The sequence below is a fragment of the Bos grunniens genome, chromosome 1, assembly GCF_055505025.1.
Source record: "Bos grunniens cultivar Pamir isolate PY7600 chromosome 1, Bosgru_T2T1.0, whole genome shotgun sequence".
Lineage (NCBI taxonomy): Eukaryota > Metazoa > Chordata > Mammalia > Artiodactyla > Bovidae > Bos > Bos grunniens.
In genome coordinates, this window is record NC_141165.1 from 62798326 (window position 1) to 62818339 (window position 20014).

At 34.1% G+C, this 20014-nt stretch overlaps 1 protein-coding gene across 19 annotated transcripts in view; it reads left to right on the forward strand.

Annotated features, from left to right (window-relative positions):
* The window catches only part of ECT2 (epithelial cell transforming 2), a 59470-nt gene extending 39800 nt beyond the window's left edge, over positions 1-19670 (forward strand). For all 19 annotated transcript variants that reach the window (XM_086318861.1, XM_086318827.1, XM_086318835.1 and 16 more), the window contains 7 exons: positions 1666-1744; positions 2156-2275; positions 4642-4780; positions 6097-6251; positions 13744-13851; positions 14881-15027; positions 18409-19670. In XM_086318861.1, the coding sequence (XP_086174987.1) occupies positions 1666-1744; positions 2156-2275; positions 4642-4780; positions 6097-6251; positions 13744-13851; positions 14881-15027; positions 18409-18498 (838 nt within the window). In that variant the 3' untranslated portion in view covers positions 18499-19670. The remainder of the gene's footprint in view (positions 1-1665; positions 1745-2155; positions 2276-4641; positions 4781-6096; positions 6252-13743; positions 13852-14880; positions 15028-18408) is intronic.
* Positions 19671-20014: the final 344 nt, after the last annotated feature.

The following is a 20014-nucleotide window of genomic DNA, read 5'->3' on the forward strand; positions in this document are numbered from 1 at the left end:
TTGCTGCGTGCAAGCTTTATCTAGTTGCAGAGAGCAGGGGCTACTCTTCGTTGCAGTGTGCAGGCTCCTTATTGCAGTGGCTTCTCTTGCTGGCTCTAGGCATGTAGGCTTCAGTAGTTTCATTGTGGGGGCTCAGCAGTTGTGGCACTCAGGCTTAGTTGCTCCTCGGCATGTGGAATCTTCCCAGAACAGGGATCAAACCTGTGGTCCTTGCATTGGCAGGCAGATCCTCAACCACTGCCTCCATGGAAGTCCTGAAATAGAGTTTCTTAAAATACTTGTAAGGAGCTCCTATATGGAAACTACCAGCTCTAGTGAAAGGATCTAGCAGTAGAATAATGCTCAAATTAATGGATATGAGCTTCTGTTGCTACTGAAAACATTATGCATATTTTGGTTTTTGTTTATACTTGTATTTTATATGTTGATCAGCCAATCGTCATGCTTTTGGTTTGTTATTTTGGGATCAGGATAGTAGTGTTTTTCACTACTTAGTGGTTTAACATACACATTCTTTACCTTGATCTTTTCTACAAACTGAATTATGCAGTCAGCGTTAACATATTTTCATAAAAGAAAGACACTTTTAATTTTGTTGATTTTTTTTCCCATTATTTTTATAGTCACTAGTTCATAACTTTTGATTTCCTTTTTCCTGCATGCTTTAGATTTAGCTTGCTCTTCCCGCCTCCCCCCATCATGTGTCTTAAAGTAGAAGATTAGGATATTGATTTGAGGTTATTTTTTTAATTGTTTACTTTTATAGCTGTAAATTTCCCTTTAAACACTACTTTAGTCATGTTCTTGGTTTTTGTTTTTACCTGAAACTATTTTCTGATTTCCCTTGTGATTACCAATAGGTAATCACAACCAATAGGTTGTTCAGGAGTTTGTTGTTTAATTACCACATATTTGTGAATTTTTGAAGTTTCCTTGTGATACTAATTTTCTAATTTTACTTCACCATTTATAGACAATATACTTTGTATTATTTCAATCCTTTTAAACTTCCTGAGGCTTATTTTATGGCTTAACCTGGTGAAGGTACCATGTACGCTTGAGAAGACTATATTGTGCTCTTACTGGATATTTTCATTATTTTACTTTTAGACTATTCATGTCTTTGATGTAAAGTGTATCTTTTGTAGATAGGATATAATTAGGCTTGCATTGTTTGAGACATTGACTTTAAAAACCTCTTTCTTTATACTTTGCTGGGGTTTTTTTTTTTAAGTTGTTTTAGGCAAAGTATATATTTTTCCTCTTATTCCATCTTGTCTGGAAGCAATAGTCTTAATTTTTATTTCAGTGAAATGATTAGCATATAATTTGGGAATGATTTGCATAAAACCTTACCTGAACTTAAAACTTCTGAACCGGCAGTTTATACCAGTATAATGTATTTTAGGAAGTGTATAATGAATATAGTCTAAAGTGAGAGAGAGAGAACATAGTAAGGAGTAAAGCAAAACTTACTTTTCTGAAGGATTCTATGAGAAATTTTTTAATGTAGTGGGATACTTTTAGGGAATATATTAACTGATACGGTTATCAAAATTAAGACATATTCACATGGAGGGATTTTTTGTGTATGTGTGACACAAGATGTGTATATATACAGTTTTTATGGTCTGTTGTTTTAAAAATAACTTTATTAATTTTCAGCCATATTAATGAGGATAAGAGAAAAACAGAAGCTCAAAGGCAAATTTTCGATGTTGTTTATGAGGTAGATGGATGTCCAGTAAGTATTCATTTTTGATGATTGTCGACTTACTGTTTTTGTTCTTTTTGATTTTGTTATAGTAGACCCTTGAACTACTGGGAATTAAGGGCACCAACCCCCTGCCCAGAGCAGTAGAAAATCTGCATATAACTTTATAGTTGGCACTCTGTTTCTGTGCTTCTGTATTCATAGATTCAACCAATCATGGGTCATGTAATACTGTAGTACTTATTTACTAAAAAAGAAAACCTGTATGAGTGGACTAGTGCAGCTCAGACCTGTGTTGTTCAAGGTCAGCTGTATTTAGATTCTGCCAGTTATAATATAAACAGAATCTTGGCACAACTTTGTTTTTAATTATAATTTTAAAAAGTATTTAAAAGTATTTACCATGAAGTAATGTTTTATTAATGTTTTCAATCTATTCAGGCTAATCTTTTATCTTCTCACCGAAGTTTAGTTCAGCGAGTTGAAACAATTTCTCTAGGTGAGCACCCCTGTGACAGAGGAGAACAAGTAACTCTCTTCCTCTTCAATGACTGCCTGGAGGTAAAGTTGTCCTTAATACAGTGTAATAACCCTGCTGTTTGTATGACTTCATTGAATCTTTAAAACTAAGCTTTGATCGAAACAATAAGTTTTAATTAATTGATTAAAGAAGTTTAAAGTAAAGTGAACTTGAATCACTTTTTTGATGAGACCAATTGTTGATTTAATGCTATTAATTGAATGCTTTTAGGAGAAGACCTAATATTAAGACGTATGATATTTTTTCATAACTTCAAATCCATGTCAAAATGAAAGTTTATTTTGTTTCCATGCAAATAAATGCCTAGATCAAGAATTTTAGGAACTTCTTGTATCTGTGTATATTTCTTCAAGATTTACAAAATAATTATGACTTCTTTTTAAAATTAAGTACATTTTCCCAGCAGAGAAATCCGTATTTTATTGAAGACAGACATAACTTGATTATTTAATATAATGAATTATAATCCCCAGCCCACCAGGCTCCCCATCCATAGAATTCTCCAGGCAAGAATACTGGAGTGGGTAGCCATTCCGTTCTCCAGGGGATCTTCCCAACCCAGGGATTGAACCCAGGTCTTTATCCTCTAATCCTTGGAGAGTTGTGGCTTGCTTTAAATTTTTTTATTTTACTTCCCATTCAGTTTTTGTGATGTCTTCTACAACTGGCTCATAGACTTACCTTGCACTTTAATTCATGTCATTGGTCATTCCTTGTAGCCTCCACGTCTGTTATAGCTTGGCCTCTTACTTCCTTCATCTTTCCTGAATTCACTGACTTTTTTTTTCTGCTCTCTCTTAGTCTCCATGTCAAAATCACATTAACTGTAACAGTTCTATTTCTAACATTAAATTTGGAGCCCAAATTTTGGACCTTTAGATTTATACGCTCTTATTCTTTAGCTTGTTTTTTTTTTTTTTTAACACCAAAACTTAGAGCAAATTTGGAATGAAGAGAATGGTAAATGTTAGAAACATTTAAAATGAGTAAGATCTGAACTGACTTCACTTAGACATGACAGGTGATGTATCTGTATTTTGAGTTCTTACCTTGATGGACTAGCATTTGTATCATCAGTATTAATACTTGTCATTGTTTTTCCTTTTTAAAAATGAGCCTTAAAATTATTTATTTTACTTAGCTAAATTAAAAGTACATTTAGATATTACAGTGGAAGTTAAAGAATTACTTTTTTTTACCATATTAATATAAATGGGCTTTTAATATTTGGTTTGTATCATAGATCATGTGTCATATTTCTGCATCAGTGTAAATGTGATACTGACTGCCATTTGATCTTTTCTCATTAACCAACACAGATTTCAGCCTTACTTTGTCATATTCATCATGATGAGTATGACCAATCAATCTCAATTCATTAAGCAACTTAATCTAAATTATTTTGTGTTAGTGTCTTTTAGTTAATGATTATAAGCCCAAATGGTAAAGAATCCGCACGCAATGCAGGAGACCTGGGTTTGATCCCTGGGTTGGGAAGATTCCCTGGAGAAGGGAAAGGTTACCCACAACAGTATTCTGGCCTGGAGCATTCCATGGACTTTTTATATATAGTCCAAGGGGTCACAGAGTCAGACATGACTGAGCGACTTTCACTTTCATAAGCCCAAAAGAGATGTTCTTTTAAAAAGACAAAATAATATACTATGATTTCATAGAAATGAAAAATTTAAAGACCTTATAAAATTCTCAGAACTTATGTACATCATGAGTCACAGGATCCTTTCTGATTTTGCTCCTGTCTTCTCCAGCAATACTTTACCTGTCTCTTCCTTTGGTGAGTTCCCAGTTTAATTAAAGTTATATCAGCACATTGACTTTATAATTTGCATCGATTTGTAATGTATTGTTACTTTGATTTTCATATTTCTCAATAGTATGTAAGTGTCATGAGAACCAGAACCATTTCTGTATTATTCGCTCCTTTATCCTCAGTTCCTTGCATGGGATCTGAGATAATTGTGAATTCTGTTCTTAAACTGAAGTCAGTTATTTTTTTGAACCCAAGGCAGTGATCCCAAAGCAACTATTCCCCTTTCCGAATTCAAGGTCTTTTATTGAAGATTCCTTCATCCTTTGATCCCATTATTTCTCACAACTCTTCTAAGTTCTTTCACACCTCTGGGATCTTTTCCATAGATCCTGTTTTCCTGACTTTGAGCTCTTTTCATATGAATGTGAACAATTCTGTTACATAGTTACATGTACGAATTTGTTACATAGTAATTACTTACAGATAATTTTGGAATGACTGATACTTAATAAGCTGCATATAGATTTATGTGACTAGTGCCATTTTATTTTTAAGCATTTGGTCTTTGTTTTTGTTACTGACATCAACTTTTTTTTTCTCCCCCCCAATAATCAGATAGCAAGAAAACGACACAAGGTTATTGGTACTTTTAGGAGTCCTCATGGCCAGACCCGACCCCCAGCTTCTCTTAAGCATATTCATCTAATGCCTCTTTCTCAGATTAAGAAGGTGCTAGACATACGAGAGACAGAAGGTATGGTCATTGGATAAACTGTTGGCTAAATAAAAATAGTTTATATTCATTGAAGGTTTAATTCCCTTATATGTTTATTTTTAAACTGGTAAATTATTTTTCAATATTGTTGATTATTTCTGGCAAAGTAGTTGTTCTTTACTTTTATCCCACTACAGTTCTAGGAACTGATTTGATTTTTAATTTTTTTCAAATGAAAGTATTATTTCATTCTGTAGAATATCTTCATCTCTTAAGATACAAAGAGCTTTTAAATGGTTACATGGTTAAAGTAGTGCCCATCCTCCCCATTCCCACACCAAAACTTATTCCTTCAGAATCCAAAAGCAGTTGTAGTCTATTACCTGTGCTTCCACATCTTACAACATTTCCTGTTGTCAGTGGCTGCCTTTTGAGGGATACATTTAGGATATCACCAGAAATAGATACGCATGAGTAAATATACCCAAAGTAACTATGGTAGACTCAATGTGGGCTCATATGTGTATTAAGGAAAGCTTTTACTCTAAACTTTGGGAATGTTAAGAGAGGGTTCTTTGAAGGCTTGAAATTGGCAAAAGTTTATACCTACCATAAGCTATATCATTAGCTTGTATGATATGTATGCTTGGCAATATTTTTCTTGTTTAGGCATATATTTTTACGATGTAAGCTGGTTTTATCACTGATCCTATCCTCTAATGAAGGAAAGCTTTCAATTTATGAGAAACAAAGAAAACTTGAATAGCAACTTATATTGTTCTCTTTACTCAGTTGTCAAATTCTGGATTTATTAAGGGCTACATATAGCATTTACTTAAATCGTCTATATTTTTTGGATTATAATTCTGGAAGACTTCATTGTTCAAAACAGGTTCTGTTTTAGCTTCTTGATCATAAAACCTTTTGTAACAGTTTTAATATTTGAGTATTTTCTTTCAGTTGATTTAAGTAGGTTGAATTATTAAATTATTCTTACAGTGTCACTTTCAGAACTTAAATTCTAGAATTCTAAGAAATGATCTAATTTTTTAAAGCTTCATTAAAGAAAATATTAAATATTATGGAAAGTACTGCTTACCTAACAACATTAAATTATTATTGTTGGTTCCTTACATGGTATGTACTATTCTTTCCAATGTTTCAACATAATATGATGCTGCTCTTTGTCCAATTAATAACTAAGGGAACAGGAAAGATAGAAATAGAGATAATTTACTGGATAGAGAAGAGAGAATTCAGTAGAGTTTTCTTGCTCTGAGGGAACTAAACTTGTGTTAAATCTGTCATTTTCCAAGGAGTAACATGTAGTGTTTGTGGTTATTTTGGAACCCTAGATTGCCATAATGCTTTTGCATTGCTTGTGAGGCCACCAACAGAGCAAGCAAATGTGCTGCTCAGTTTCCAGATGACATCAGAGGAACTTCCAAAAGAAAACTGGCTAAAGATGCTATGTCGACATGTAGCCAACACCATTTGTAAAGCAGATGCTGTAAGTTCTTAAACTACTATTGTAATGAAAGTTTGAACTCCATGGTAATGTACATACTAAACCTGTATATTTCTAATGACTTGTTAATTATGAATACAGGAGAGTTTTAGTTTTGTGTTTATTGAGGAAAACTGATTTAAAAGTTGTTTTGGAAAAGATGTTGAAAAGTATAGACACATGCAACAAAAGTATAGACACATGCAACATTTTTTTGAATCCCTAGCTTACAGATAGGCCCTCATAGCCTTAGAACTCCTGTGGCTCTGCTTTCGTGAAGCTTTTGGAACTTGCATTTTCATTTATGCTCTTTGACTTTACTATTTGTGAGAGAATATTTTGTTCTGTTGTTCTTTTATCTTATTGAGAGCAATATGGTGAGTTGTAGCAAGTTGCTTTTCCTGTCAGGCAGGTTGCCAATTTATCAGTGCAGTCTCTTAAAATCAAAAGCCATTATAAATGTATAATCCCTTTTATCCTGTACAGATTAAAGTGAAGATACATGAGAAAATCAAAATCAGGTAGCTTGTGATAGATCTTGGATGAAGTCTAGGTCCATTAAAGGATAATTTGATTTCTTCATCATATATGGGAGGGATATGTGATCGATATTGATCCCTTCATATTTGCACAAATGATATATTAGATGGAGGAGAATGTATAAATAGATGACCCTTTTCAGTATAGTAGATTGTCTTGGACATTTCCTGTGGGAATAAAATGTTTATTATAGTTAAATCTGATCTTCAAAGACATTGAGGTATGATTATTATTGTTTATAAATACTTGATTTAAGGATATTTACATAACTTTAGAAAAATTAAGAGACTTAAAAATTTTTTTTTAATTGAAGTCTAGTTTATTTACAGTGTTGTGTTAGTTTCTGGTATATAGCAAAGTGATTCAGTTATACATATATATTCATATTCTTTTCCATTATGGTTTATTATAGGATACTGAATATAGTTCCCTGTGCTGTGCAGTAGGACCTGTTGTTTATCCATTTTATATATAGTAGTTTGTATCTGCTAATCCTACTTTATTCCTCCTCCACGCCTTTGGTAATGATAAGTTCTTATGTTTTCTATGTCTGTGAGTCTGTTTCTGTTTTGTAAATAATTTAATTTGTGTCATATTTTAGATTCCACATATAAGTGATATTATATAGTATTTGTCTTTGTGATTTACTTCACTTAATATGATATAATCTTTGTGTGTGTGTGCACGTGTGTGCTCAGTCATGTCCAACTCTTAGTGACCTCATGGACTGTAGCCCATCAGGGGGTTTCCCAGGCCAGAATACTGGAGTGGGGTGCCATTTCCTACCCCAGGGGCTCTTCCCAACCCAGGGATCAAACTTGCATCTCCTTCATTGGTAGGTGGATTCTTTACCATTAGTTCCACCTGGGAAGCCCATGATAATCTCAGGTCCATCCATGTTACTGCATGGCATTCTTAAACTCTTTTTTATGGCCAAGTAGTATTCCATTGTGTATCTATTCCACATCTTTATCCATTCATATATCCATGTTGCTTCCATGATTTGGAAATTGTAACTTGTACTGCTGTAAAATTTATTGTAATTTGTAAATTGTGCTGCTGTAAACATTGGGGTACATGTATGTTTGTGAATTATAGTTTTCTCTGGATATACACCTGGGAGTGGCGTTGGGTCATATGTTGGGTCATACGTTGGGTCATATGTTGGGTCATATGCCAACTCTATTTTAAGGTTTTTTTGGTATTGTTTGTTTTTATTGCTTTTTTATTTTCAGGGTTTTAAGGAACCTTGGTACTGTTAGCCTCTCTGCCTTTGTTATTTGTAGACTTTTTTTTTTTTTTGTAGACTTTTTAATGATGGCCATTCCTTCTGGTGTGAGGCAGTACCTTTTTGTAGTTTTTGTTTTCATTTTTCTAATAATTAGTGATGTTGAGCATCTTTTCATGTTCTGCTATCCATCTGTATGTCTTTGAAGAAGGGTTTATTTAGGTGTTTGTCTAGTTATTGATTGAGTTGTTATTTGTTGTCTTGTTATTAAGTTGTATGAGCTACTAGTATATTTTGGAAATTAATCTCTTGTTGGGCACATTGTTTGCAAATGTTTTCTCCTATTCTGTGGATTGTCTTTTCTTTTTATGGTTTCCTTTACTGTGGAAAAGCTTTTAAGTTTATTAGCTCCCATTTGCTTGTTTTACTCTTATTTCTGTAGCCTTGGGAGACTGATCTAAGAAAACAATTGGACTTTTATGTCAGAAAATGTTTTGCCTATATTCTCTTCTAGGAGTTTTATGGTGTCATGTCATATATTTGGGGCTTCTCTGATGGCTCAGATGGTAAAGAATCTGCAATGCAGGAGACCCAGGTTCAATCCCTGGGTCTGGACTATCTCCTGGAGAAGAGAACGGTGTTTATTGAGTTTTATGTATGGTGTGAGAGACTGTTCTGACTTCCTTGATTTATATGCATCTGTCCAGCTTTTCCAGCACCACACTGAAGAAACTTTTTTTCCCCCTCAATTCTGTACTCATGCCTCCTTTTTCAAGAGTATATAGTAGTTTCAAGGTGTCTTCTGATTTCCTCTTTGATTCCATCATTGACTCTTGATATTTTTTTTTTTAAGTACCATGCTTTTTAGTTTCCATATAATCTTTTTTTGTTTTTTTTTTCTCTTTCTAAGGTTGACTCTAGTTTCATGCTGTTGTGATCAGAAAAGATGCTTGAAATTATTTCTGTCCTCTTAAATTTGTTTAGTCTTGTTTTGTGTCCTAGTATGTGGTCAATCTTAGAGATTGATCTGTGTGCACTTATAAAGAATGTATTCTGGTTTTTTGGATGTAATGTCCTGAAAATATCAATTAAGCCTAACCTTTTTATTGTATCATTTAGGATCTCTGTTGCCTTTCTCATTTTGTCTGGAAGATGTATCTACTGATGTGAGTGAGATGTTAGTCTTTCACTGTTGTATTCCTGTCAGTTTCTTCCTTTATGTCTGTTAATACTTGCTTTTTGTATTTAGGCACTCGTCTATTGCATATGTTAACAAGTATTAAATGCGTGTAAAATCTTCATCTTGTATTGACCCTTTTATCATTATAGAATGTCCTTTTTTATCTTTATGACTTTTGTTTTACAGTCTGTTTTGTCTGGAATGAGTGTTGCTAGATCTGCTTTGTTGTCATTTCCATTTGCATGAAATATCTTTTTCAGTCTCATCGCTTTCAATCTGTATGTCATTGGCCCTGGCCCTAAGGTGGGTTTCTTATAGGCAGCAGGTTGTAGGCTCTTTTTTTTTTTTAATCCAGTCTGCCAATGTCTTTTCATTAGAGTGTTTAGTCTAGTCCATTGACATTTAAGGTAATTATTGATAGATAAGTATTTATTTCCATTTTTAAAACCTTATTTTCCAGTTGAGTTTATATTTCATCTTTGTTCCTTTCTGTTTTCCCTGTTTTGGTTTGATGGTTTTCTTTTGTATTATGCTTTTTTCTTTTCTTTTACTTTTTTGTAAAGCTGTTACATGGTTTTGATTTGTGGTTACCCTGGCTGTCAAGTGTGTTAACCGACAACTATATTGACCTCTAGACTGATAGTCATATAGGCTCAAACACATTCTTTAAAAGAAAAAAACTACATTTTTATACTCTTTCCCCACATTTTATGATTTTTGACGTCCTCTTTTATATCTTTGTATTTACTCTTTTGGTGTTAGTTGGAGTTATCATTACTTTCAGAAAAATTATTTTATTTTTTAAATTTGTGTACTAGCTTATGTAAGTGATTTTCTTTCCAATTGTGATTTTCTCTTTCGTGTAGATTTTTTTTTCTTTATTCTACTTAGAGAAACCTTTGAATATTTCTTTTAGGATAAGTTTAATATTGCTGTATTCTTTTTAGTTTTTGCTTGTCTGAGAAGTTCTTTATCTCTCCCTATTCCAAGTGATAATCTTGCTGTATAGAGTGTCCTGGGTTGCAGGCTTTTCCCTTTTAAGACTTTGAGTGAAGATATCCTGCCACCCCCTTCTGGCCTTCAGTATTTCTGTAGGTAGAGATATAAGTGGACAGCCTTATGGGGAGAGGGGTCCTTTGTAATTAACTCTGTTTTTCTCTCGCTGCCTTTGGAATCCTCTTTATGTCTTTAACTTTTGCCATTTTAGTTATAGTATATCTTGGTGTAGGTCTGTTTGGGTTCATCTTGTTTGGGACCCTGTAGAGAAATCAGCTGACAACCTTATGGTGGCGGGGTTCCTTTGTAATTAACTCTTTGTTTTTCTTTTGCTGCCTTTAGAATCCTCTTTATATCTTTAAATTTTATTGTTTTAGTTATAGTAAATCTTGGTGTAGGTCTGTTTGGGTTCATCTTATTTGGGACCCTCTGTCCTTCCTATACATGGGTTTCCATTTCCTTCCTTAGATTTGGGACATTTTCAGCCATAATTTCTTCAAGTACATTTTTAAATTCCCGTTCTGTTTGTTTTCCTTCTGGGATTCCTATTATGCACAGATCTGGATACTTTATATTATTCCATAGATCTTCTATATATATATATATATTTTATTTGTATTTCTGTCTGCTGTTCTAGTCTGGTAATTTCCATTATTCTATCTTCCAGATCACTTATTAGTTCTTCATTATCCAGTTTGCTGTTGATTGCCTTTAGTTCAACTTTTGTCTCATTTTACTTTTAATTGACTCCTCTTTTGATATATATATATATTTTTTTTTTTTTTAAACAGGAATCTCTATTTCTATCCATATCATTTCTTAACTCCTTCAATATTTTCATTATCCCCTTTTTGGACTCAGGATCTGGTAGACTGGAGATGTCTGTTTCATTGTTCTTTCAGGGAATTCTCTTGGTCTTTTAATTGTGTGGTTCCTCTTCTTCATTTTACTTCTGTTTCTCTGACTCTGAATTAAGGAGAAACATTTTTCTACCATGGTCTGGAAGGGCAGTTTTTATGAGGGAGTGTCCCTGTGTAGCCTTTGTGAGTGTAATATTTTTGAGCAAAGACTGTTTTCATTATGTATGCCTGCCACAGTTTGCCTCTCTGTGTGTTATCCATTATCCCCTTGATATGGGCATGATTGTTATCATGATGACCAGAGCCTGCACTGGATGTTGAGTGTGGCTTCCTCTTTGCTTTGTGGTTGTTACAACTCTGTCTGGGGCAGAGTCTGCCCCCCTTTTGGATAGATGCCCCAGGTCTGTTTCTGAACTCCAGTGTGAGGTAGATAGGACTGGAATACTCCCACTGGGAGAGACGCCACCCAGTGAATATTGGGGAAAGACTTGTCTACAGGAAAGTGCACTCTGATTTTGCCTGTCACTATTGTGACAGGCTGGTTCTGCTGGTTCACAGAGTACAGTTTTTGGCACACCCCTTGGTCCCACCTCAGCTGTGGAGATTTAGATAGTTAGCCCTGGTAACCCTCAGGTCCTCTACTCACAAAGCTACTAGCACAGATCTGTTGACACAGAACTACTGAGGTCAGGCACTGGGACCACCATGGCTGGGTTGAGGACCTGGACCCACCATAGCTGTAGGAGCTACTGAGTCGGCCTAGACCCTCGGCCTACCTCTGTGTGTGAGTGCCAGCAGAGCCTACTATCTCTAGACCTGCCCCAGCCACAGGAGCACAGTAATCTACACCAGTGTCCTACAGGCACTGAGTTTACCAAGCCATCTCAGGCACATAAATCCATGAGCCATGGGGACATTAAGATTTCAGCCCTGCTTTCTAAGTTGTAAGGCCACTGGCAGTTGGCTAGGATTGCAGCCTTGCCTCTGTGAATGAGCAGCTGAGCCTGTTATGAGCACACTGAGAATGAGGCTGCTATTCTGTGCCCCACCCTTCCTTTGAGCTTGCAAGTTAACAGTGGGGCTTCAGTGGCGGATCCATTCTCCTTTTTGCACATGCACCAGATTGCAGCTTGGATCACACTCCAAGCCCCTTCAGGCAGTCTTCATGCAGACAACTCCAGTCTTCGCCCCAGGTCTGTCCTTTGAAGCCTAGGTTTTAGCACCCAACCTTCTCAGATGGCTCAGAAGGTAAAGGACCCACCTGCAATGCAGGGAACACAAGAGACCTGGGTTCAATCCCTGGTTCAGGAAAATCTGCTCAAGAAGGATATGACAACCCACTCCAGTATTCTTGCCTGGAAAATCCCATGGACAAAGGAGCCTGGCAAGCTATAGTCCAAAGAGTTGCAAAGAGTTGGACACAGCTGAGCACCTGTGTGTACCAGCAGACATGCCTCTCAGGCTGAGGATTGCAGTGAGATGGCCTGGGCCGCCTTTGTGGGTCTCCCTCTGTTCTACTTGTTGCAGACCAGTTGCTCTGTTCTCTCTCAAGCCTCTGAAGCTGTCTTTCTTTCCACACTGATCTCCCCTGCTGATGAAGCATTTTCCTGTGTCACGGAACATTTCCTCTTTCATAGCTCCCTCCCAGGGGTACAGATCCTGTCCCAATTCCCCTTTTCTTTGTTTTCTCCTACTCTGTTATGTGGTGATCTTTCTTGCATTTTGGTTTTATGAGCTCTTCTGCCAGCATTTAGCAGGTATTTTGTGAGCTTTATTCTACATACAGATATGTCTGTGGGAGGGAGTTCCACGTCCTTCTATTGCACCATCTTGCTCTGGTCCTTGATTTGTTTTTTGTTTTGTTTTTTCTGTGGGCCAACAATATATTGTTATAAATAAAGGATTGCTCCACACAAAGCTTCATTGAAAGAAATACAGTACTAGTGCATACAACAGAATGCTGGCTAGGAAAATAATGGAGACAGCTTTTTGTAAAGCCAAAAAGCTGTTCATTATAAGGAAGAATTTTTTTCTCATATTCCTAGGTATCCATATATAAAATGGATCTCTGCAGTATAGTGATTTCCTACTACAGAGATTATTCCTAAATTTATCACAGTGTCCAACTATATGGCTTTTGCAGTCGTTTATAAATTTATAACTATGATTCTGAAGTGTAAACAGTAATGGAAAAATGCTGAAAATAAAATCTATTGAATTACTTAGCCATAGGATGGCTAGTAATTCTAGAACTAGAATATAAACAATTAATGAAAGTATTTCATAAAGTAAAATTAACCACAAGGTGGCAGCAAACATTTAACCTATATCCTAATTTATACTGTTTTAAGCCACAAAATTCTTCCCAGTTGTGAAATTTTGTTACTAAAAAATGTTTATAAATGTTTATAAATTCAGATATTCAGGGACTTCAGTTGAACTCTCTCTTACATTTCAAACAGTACATTTTAAAATGCCCTGATTTGGTGTCTTTTCTTTTGAGAACTTTTGCCATGTTGAAGAGAAAATATTTGTATACTCACACATACATTGTAAAAAACAGCAAAATTCTTGAGTAGTTTGATTTATATAAGCACCTGTGTGTGCATGTAAGTTCTTACAGGTTTGATTTTAGGAACAGCTGTGTATTTTTATTTTATTATTTTAAAAATTAATATTAATTTTCAACAGGAGAATCTTATTTACACTGCTGATCCAGAATCCTTTGAAGTAAATACAAAAGATATGGACAGTACATTGAGTAGAGCATCTAGAGCAATAAAAAAGACTTCAAAAAAGGTAAATCTCAGTGACATTATTATTCACCATATCTCCAAAATGTATTTTTCAGAGTATATTAAAATAATATAGCCATAGATGTCAGGATGTCAGTGTGAAGCTAGTACATAAAACAAAGTTGTTTTTTGGTTTTAGGAAATGGCCTGCAGAGATAATAGTTAAACTTAGCGAATTCTTTGGCACAGTAATTGTAACAGCTTTCACCCTTCCCATTCTAGTTACTGTGATATTTCTGATCGTGTTTTAAGTATGTGTGCATTCATGTTAGAAATTGCCTTAGATATTTTTCAGCAAAGGGCACACAAAAGAGTCAGGAAACCTGGGATCTGTTCCTTACCATAGTAAGTTTCAGACTTCTAATGATGAAGATAACTTTCCTACTTTACCTTACCTTATCGAGGTTGTTCAGGATTATACAAGAATGTAGGTAATAGATTTTTTAAAAGTAGAACTAGAGTTTTAATTTTATAGGTAAATTTACAGCCAGAGTCTATTGTTCAGTTCATAAGTTTTTGATTGTTGTTTTCTTTGCCTTTGAGGGGAGGCTGCATACTTTAATCATCATTGTATCTCTGCATTTAACATGAATAATATATAGTAGATAAACATTAACAATGGTGATTCAAATAAAGTCCTACCCTTTTACAGTTAAATTGAGGTTTAAGTGGCTTTGGATCAACAATCTCACAACTGAATTATAGCAGAATTAGACAATACCAAGGTTTCTTCTCATGCCAAATTTTCCTTCCTACTTTCTCCTGCTGGACTAGAGTTCTATGAATGCAAGATAGAATAATCCACAATCCCTAACCATAACCCTAACCCCTAACCCTAACATTTTCTCACTGCTTTGTCCAGAGATTCTCATTCTGCCATATACTTTTTATAGAAAAAGTATATGGCAGAATTTCTCCATATTTTTTATAGAAAAACTTTTAATGTAAATTTGGCTTTGTTTTACATATAATTGTTCTAATCAATTATATTAATCTAGGTTTTAAAATTAATTGTATCTTGTTTTAATTCTAGGTTACAAGAGCATTCTCTTTCTCCAAAACTCCAAAAAGAGCTCTCCGAAGGGCTCTTATGGCATCCCAAAGTTCAGCAGAGGGAAGAAGTCCTTCTAGCAATGAGAAGCATGTAATGAGTCGTCTGGCTAGCACATCATCATTAGCAGTAAGTGATTTTGATTTAACAGGCTAAATTTATCAAGTTGGTATAAAATTTGTTGACTTTTTAAAGGTGGAAATCTTAATATTTCCATCAATTTTTTTGATATATCTAACCTCATTGTTGGGTTAAGATAATTTAGAAAACCTCATTTAATGAATTAGAGACTTAAGGTGTAGTTTATTTGATATGAAATCTTATTGGGATGAGATGTTAATCTCTGAGACAAAGAAACATTTTTTGGTCTAGCCTATCACTTTACTGACGTACAGAACGATAGTTCTATTTATAGATTGGCTCCAATAATATAGCAGAGACTGAGTTTTATTTCCTTTATTATTTCTGTGAATAGATAATCACTGAAGTGAGTATCAAAAGGTGTTATGGGTTCTAAATTCATGTGTTTATTTTTAAATGTTTCCTGAGCAATCCAAATTCCCAATGGTGTCAGAATTATTAGACATTTAATTAATATTAAGGGCATTTCTAACGTATATTACTGTTACTAAATAGTGATGTATCTGTCCTTTGTAAAAATCATTAATATAACTTACTAAGGTTAAGAAAGGCAAGTGACTGTCATTTCTTAGCTATATGTTCTTCAGCAAGTTTCCTATTTTCTCTTATCCCCAATTTGCAGATGAAAGAAAGGAGTACTTACCCTGTGTTGTTATTGTAAAGGGTAATTACACACACTCTATCTCACATATATGATGTGATTATTTTCTCAGAGCCAGTTTGAGTAGTGGTTAAGAGCAGGAACTCTGAAACTCCTAAGTTCAGATGCCAGTTCTGCTATTTACTAGCTGTATGACTTCTGTCAACTTATTAAAGATCTTTCTGTTTCAATTTCACTGTTTATAAAATGAATATAAAGTAGTAGTTTTAAGGATTAAGTAAGTTAGTGCACTTAGGGTAACACCTTCGTGTTCTATAAACAGTTACCTTTAATTATATAAAATGCATACAAAAAAGGTACATAATGCTTAATAGCTTATTTTTTATAAAGCTAGTTAAGTCTTTAGTTAATATACATCAAAGGTTATAGCTTATTATGAGTATGTTTATATAGATTTGTAATCAAGTTTAACCTTCCATTGGAAGGGAAATCATACTTGGTTGATAATATGAATTTTTGCAAAGATGTTAGTTAATGAAAAAAGTACTGAAATTGACAAAATATAGTAAGCATTCATTTACTAAAATTAGATTGTAAGCTTTCTGAAGCCCAGTGCATTATCCCTTTTTTACTTCCTGCATCTGTTGTAACTATTATAAATATTACTGCTTTTCAAATGAAGGTAATAGGATTTTATAGAAAATTTTTGGAAAATTAATATATATTACTTATGGCTTTACCAGTTTTATATAAATAATATAAATAAGTACCTAAAGTATCTTTAAGACATTCCTGTCCTCTTCTCAATTGCCTATTTCTGTTCTAACAGATTACTCATTCTGTTTCCACAAGCAATGTAATTGGATTTACTAAGCATGGTTATGTTCAGCTCTCAAACTCTACTGGTGGGCGCTCTCAAAACTCCTGGTTTCGATCTGTACTTCATTCTGCCTCATGAGCTAGTTTTTCAGAGATGCTAGAAGGAAATTCTGAGTTTTCAAATTTCAAAAAAGTTCTATCCAAGTCATCTTTGATATTTGTGAAGAATTAGGAGATACATCAACCAATAATGGAAACAAGCCTTGTGAAATTTAATGTGAGCTTATTAGCTATTTGAAATTTGTATTTATTATGAAAAAAAGAAAGTATTTTTCTCCACTGAATCACATATTAGGTGAATGGGGACTTCTGAATTCACAACTTTATAACTGCTTTGAAATCACAACAACTTAGGCTTAATGGAGTATCTTTGTTTATTGGCACATAAAACTATTTTGCAAGATAATTTAGTCATAAGGCCTGAAAAAATCAGTCCCATTAGAGATTTTCTTATTTATGGAAGTAATTACTTAAAAATAGTAGTAATTTTCCTATGAAGTGGATTTATATTCCAAATATGATTCTTAATCTTAGAATTATGACATTTGTGTAAAATTTATGCTTTTAATATGGCAAATCATAAAGGTTTTACCTGAGGAAAATGTAAACTTTTATACTATCTACTTAAATCATCGCTTTGCTGTCACTTAAATGGTAATACTTCACCAACCCGGCTCTTTAAACTCTTCAAACCTTGTTGATGAGGACTTATAGCTAGCTAGCTGCCTTGCTGGCTCTAAGTTTGTGTGTATTAGTCGCTTAGTCGTGTCCTGCTCTTTGTGACGCCATGGACTGTAGCCCACCAGGCTCCTCTCTGTCCATGGAATTCTCCAGGCAAGAATACTAGAGTGGGTTGCCATTCCCTTCTCCAGGGAATAGTTAACCATTCATGTCTGTTAACAGAGAAGGCAATGGCACCCCACTCCAGTACTCTTGCCTGGAAAATCCCATGGACGTAGGAGCCTGGTAGGCTGCAATGCAGTCCACAAGGTCGCTAAGAGTCAGACACGACTGAATGGCTTCACTTTCACTTTCATGCATTGGAGAAGGAAATGGCAAGCCACTCCAGTGTTCTTGCCTGGAGAATCCCAGGGACACAGGAGCCTGGTGGGTTGCCGTCTATGGGGTCGCACAGAGTTGGACACGACTGAAGCAACTTAGCAGCAGCAGCAGCAGCATGTCTGTTAAAATAGTACCTTTCATAATAATTTGTTTTGATTTATATCCCCTCTTAACTTTTTGGTATTGTTTCTTTGTTATTAAAAATTCTGATGATATTTAACTTTGACACTCTGAAATAATAAAGTTTAGACAGTTTAGTATATTAGTAATCTCTATTATCACAAGTACTGCTGTTTTGCTTAGTTTTATTTGAAGCAAAATCATACACACATATAAATATGCATTGAACACATAATATAAAAACTTTTTCAGAGTGTATGGCTTTTAATTTAGAAAATTATTTCCCATGAAGTAATTTTACTCTTCTTAATTCTGCTTATGATTAAGAAGAAACCACTGTGGTTTGTCTTTTTAACCTCGAAAATTTGTCTTCTAATTTATAATTTTAAAAATACACCTGAAACACTAAATCATTTATCTCACAGAAGTACCACTACTAGCAATAAGCACATATCTCTTTCATTTGAGTTAATATGTAGTAAACTAGTCTATCCATTTTTCTTGTTTTCAGAATGCTAAAATAGTTCTATGTGTTCTCCTAACCCTTCCCTCCTAATTTTTAAGTTTCTGTTTCTTTAAAGAGTTTAGATTTTCAGATGTCTTACTTGTTATGATAATTTGTAAAATGCAAAAATAGTATGTATGATACTAAGCTATATCTTACTCAAGAGAAAACATATTTAAGTATAAAATGTTTGTCTTTACAGGGCATCCCGTCTCCCTCCCTTGTCAGTCTTCCTGCCTTCTTTGAAAGGAGAAGCCATACTTTAAGTAGATCTACAACTCATTTGATATGAGGCTTAAAAAAAAATTTGTATAAAGTTATAAACACCTCATTCTCAAATAAGAAACTGACTTAAATGGTACTTACTGTTAGCACTTAGTGAAAGCTGGAAAGAAGGTAACACTAAACTATGCCATTTTATTTTTTTCTTGAAAGAGTAAGGTTAACCTCTGACATTTTTTGAGTTAATTCATGTAAAAAGTTATATTGATTTTGGTGTAATTTTTCTCTTTATTGAATCCAGTTGAAGACCAGTCATTTAAGTTATTCATGATATTAATAACTTTGCCACATGATACAGTAAATAAATTTTATTGGTTGATGCCAAATACTGCTGTAAATCTCTTTGTATAGTGTCCATGAATGAATTTTTGGAAATAAATGTGTATCTCAATTTGTTCAGAAATTAAGTGATATCACCAATGAAAACATGGATAGACCTCTGAATAGTGGGTTCTTGGTTCACATATTCTTTTGCAGTTTATTTTATAAATAAAGATATCGTATGTGTATTTTGAAAGATTTGCCACTATTGACAAGAATAACAGTTAAAGGAGGTGGTTTCAGAATATACCTGCAAATTGAGATAAGGGCAAAAGGATTAAAAAATCATGTATATTTTGCACAAACATGATACTGATGTATACTTGTTTAAGGGCCAGTATACTTATAGTGATTTTAGCCACAGGTCACTTAATTTAGTTTGATAGTGTGTAGAATTTTATTTGGAAAGATAAGACCGTGGGGAGATTATGGTAAAGTGGTTTATACTCTTTATGAAATAATTCCTAAGTTGGCTAATCTGCTGTAAAATGCATTGATATGTGTATGGTTAAATTTTTATTGTGGCCTCATAATTAAATGTAAAATTGAAATACACTTGTTGTTGTAAAATATTTTTCAAACTCTGATTTTATCTTTCATAATAGGGTGTTTTTTTAATAGTAGTACAAAATAATCAAGTTCCTATGAATAAATGCATTGTTATTTCCTACTTGTTTAGGGAGTACTGCAAATGTGTGTCATTTAACAATTTTCAATTATCTGTTATAATACTTTAACTGACTATATAGATTTTTTTCTATGCCACATATGTACCACTTTAATAGTGAATGATCCTTTATTGCTATATTTTAAAAGCAGTTGTAGTAGGAAGAACTTTGTAAATAAATTTCTAAAACTCAAGTATATTTTATGTTTCATATTTTAAACAGTTCTTTTATACAGATTTTCATAGGCCAGGATGAATGTTTTATCAACCCTTGCTCTGTTATGTATTTATTTCCATATTTATTTGCTTATTCCTCCCTCGGTTAATATTGGGCAGTATGCAAGTTAGGAGTCTTTAATCTGGAATCTACTTTGCAGAATGTAAGTAGTGAATGCCATGATAGTTTATATAAAATTTTGTGTTTATAAACATCTATGCATTTTTCCTGGGCTTTCCTGGGGTTACTCAGTGTAAGGAATATGTCTGCCAATACAGGAGACACGGGTTCAGTCCCTGGGTCAGGAAGATCCCCTGGAGA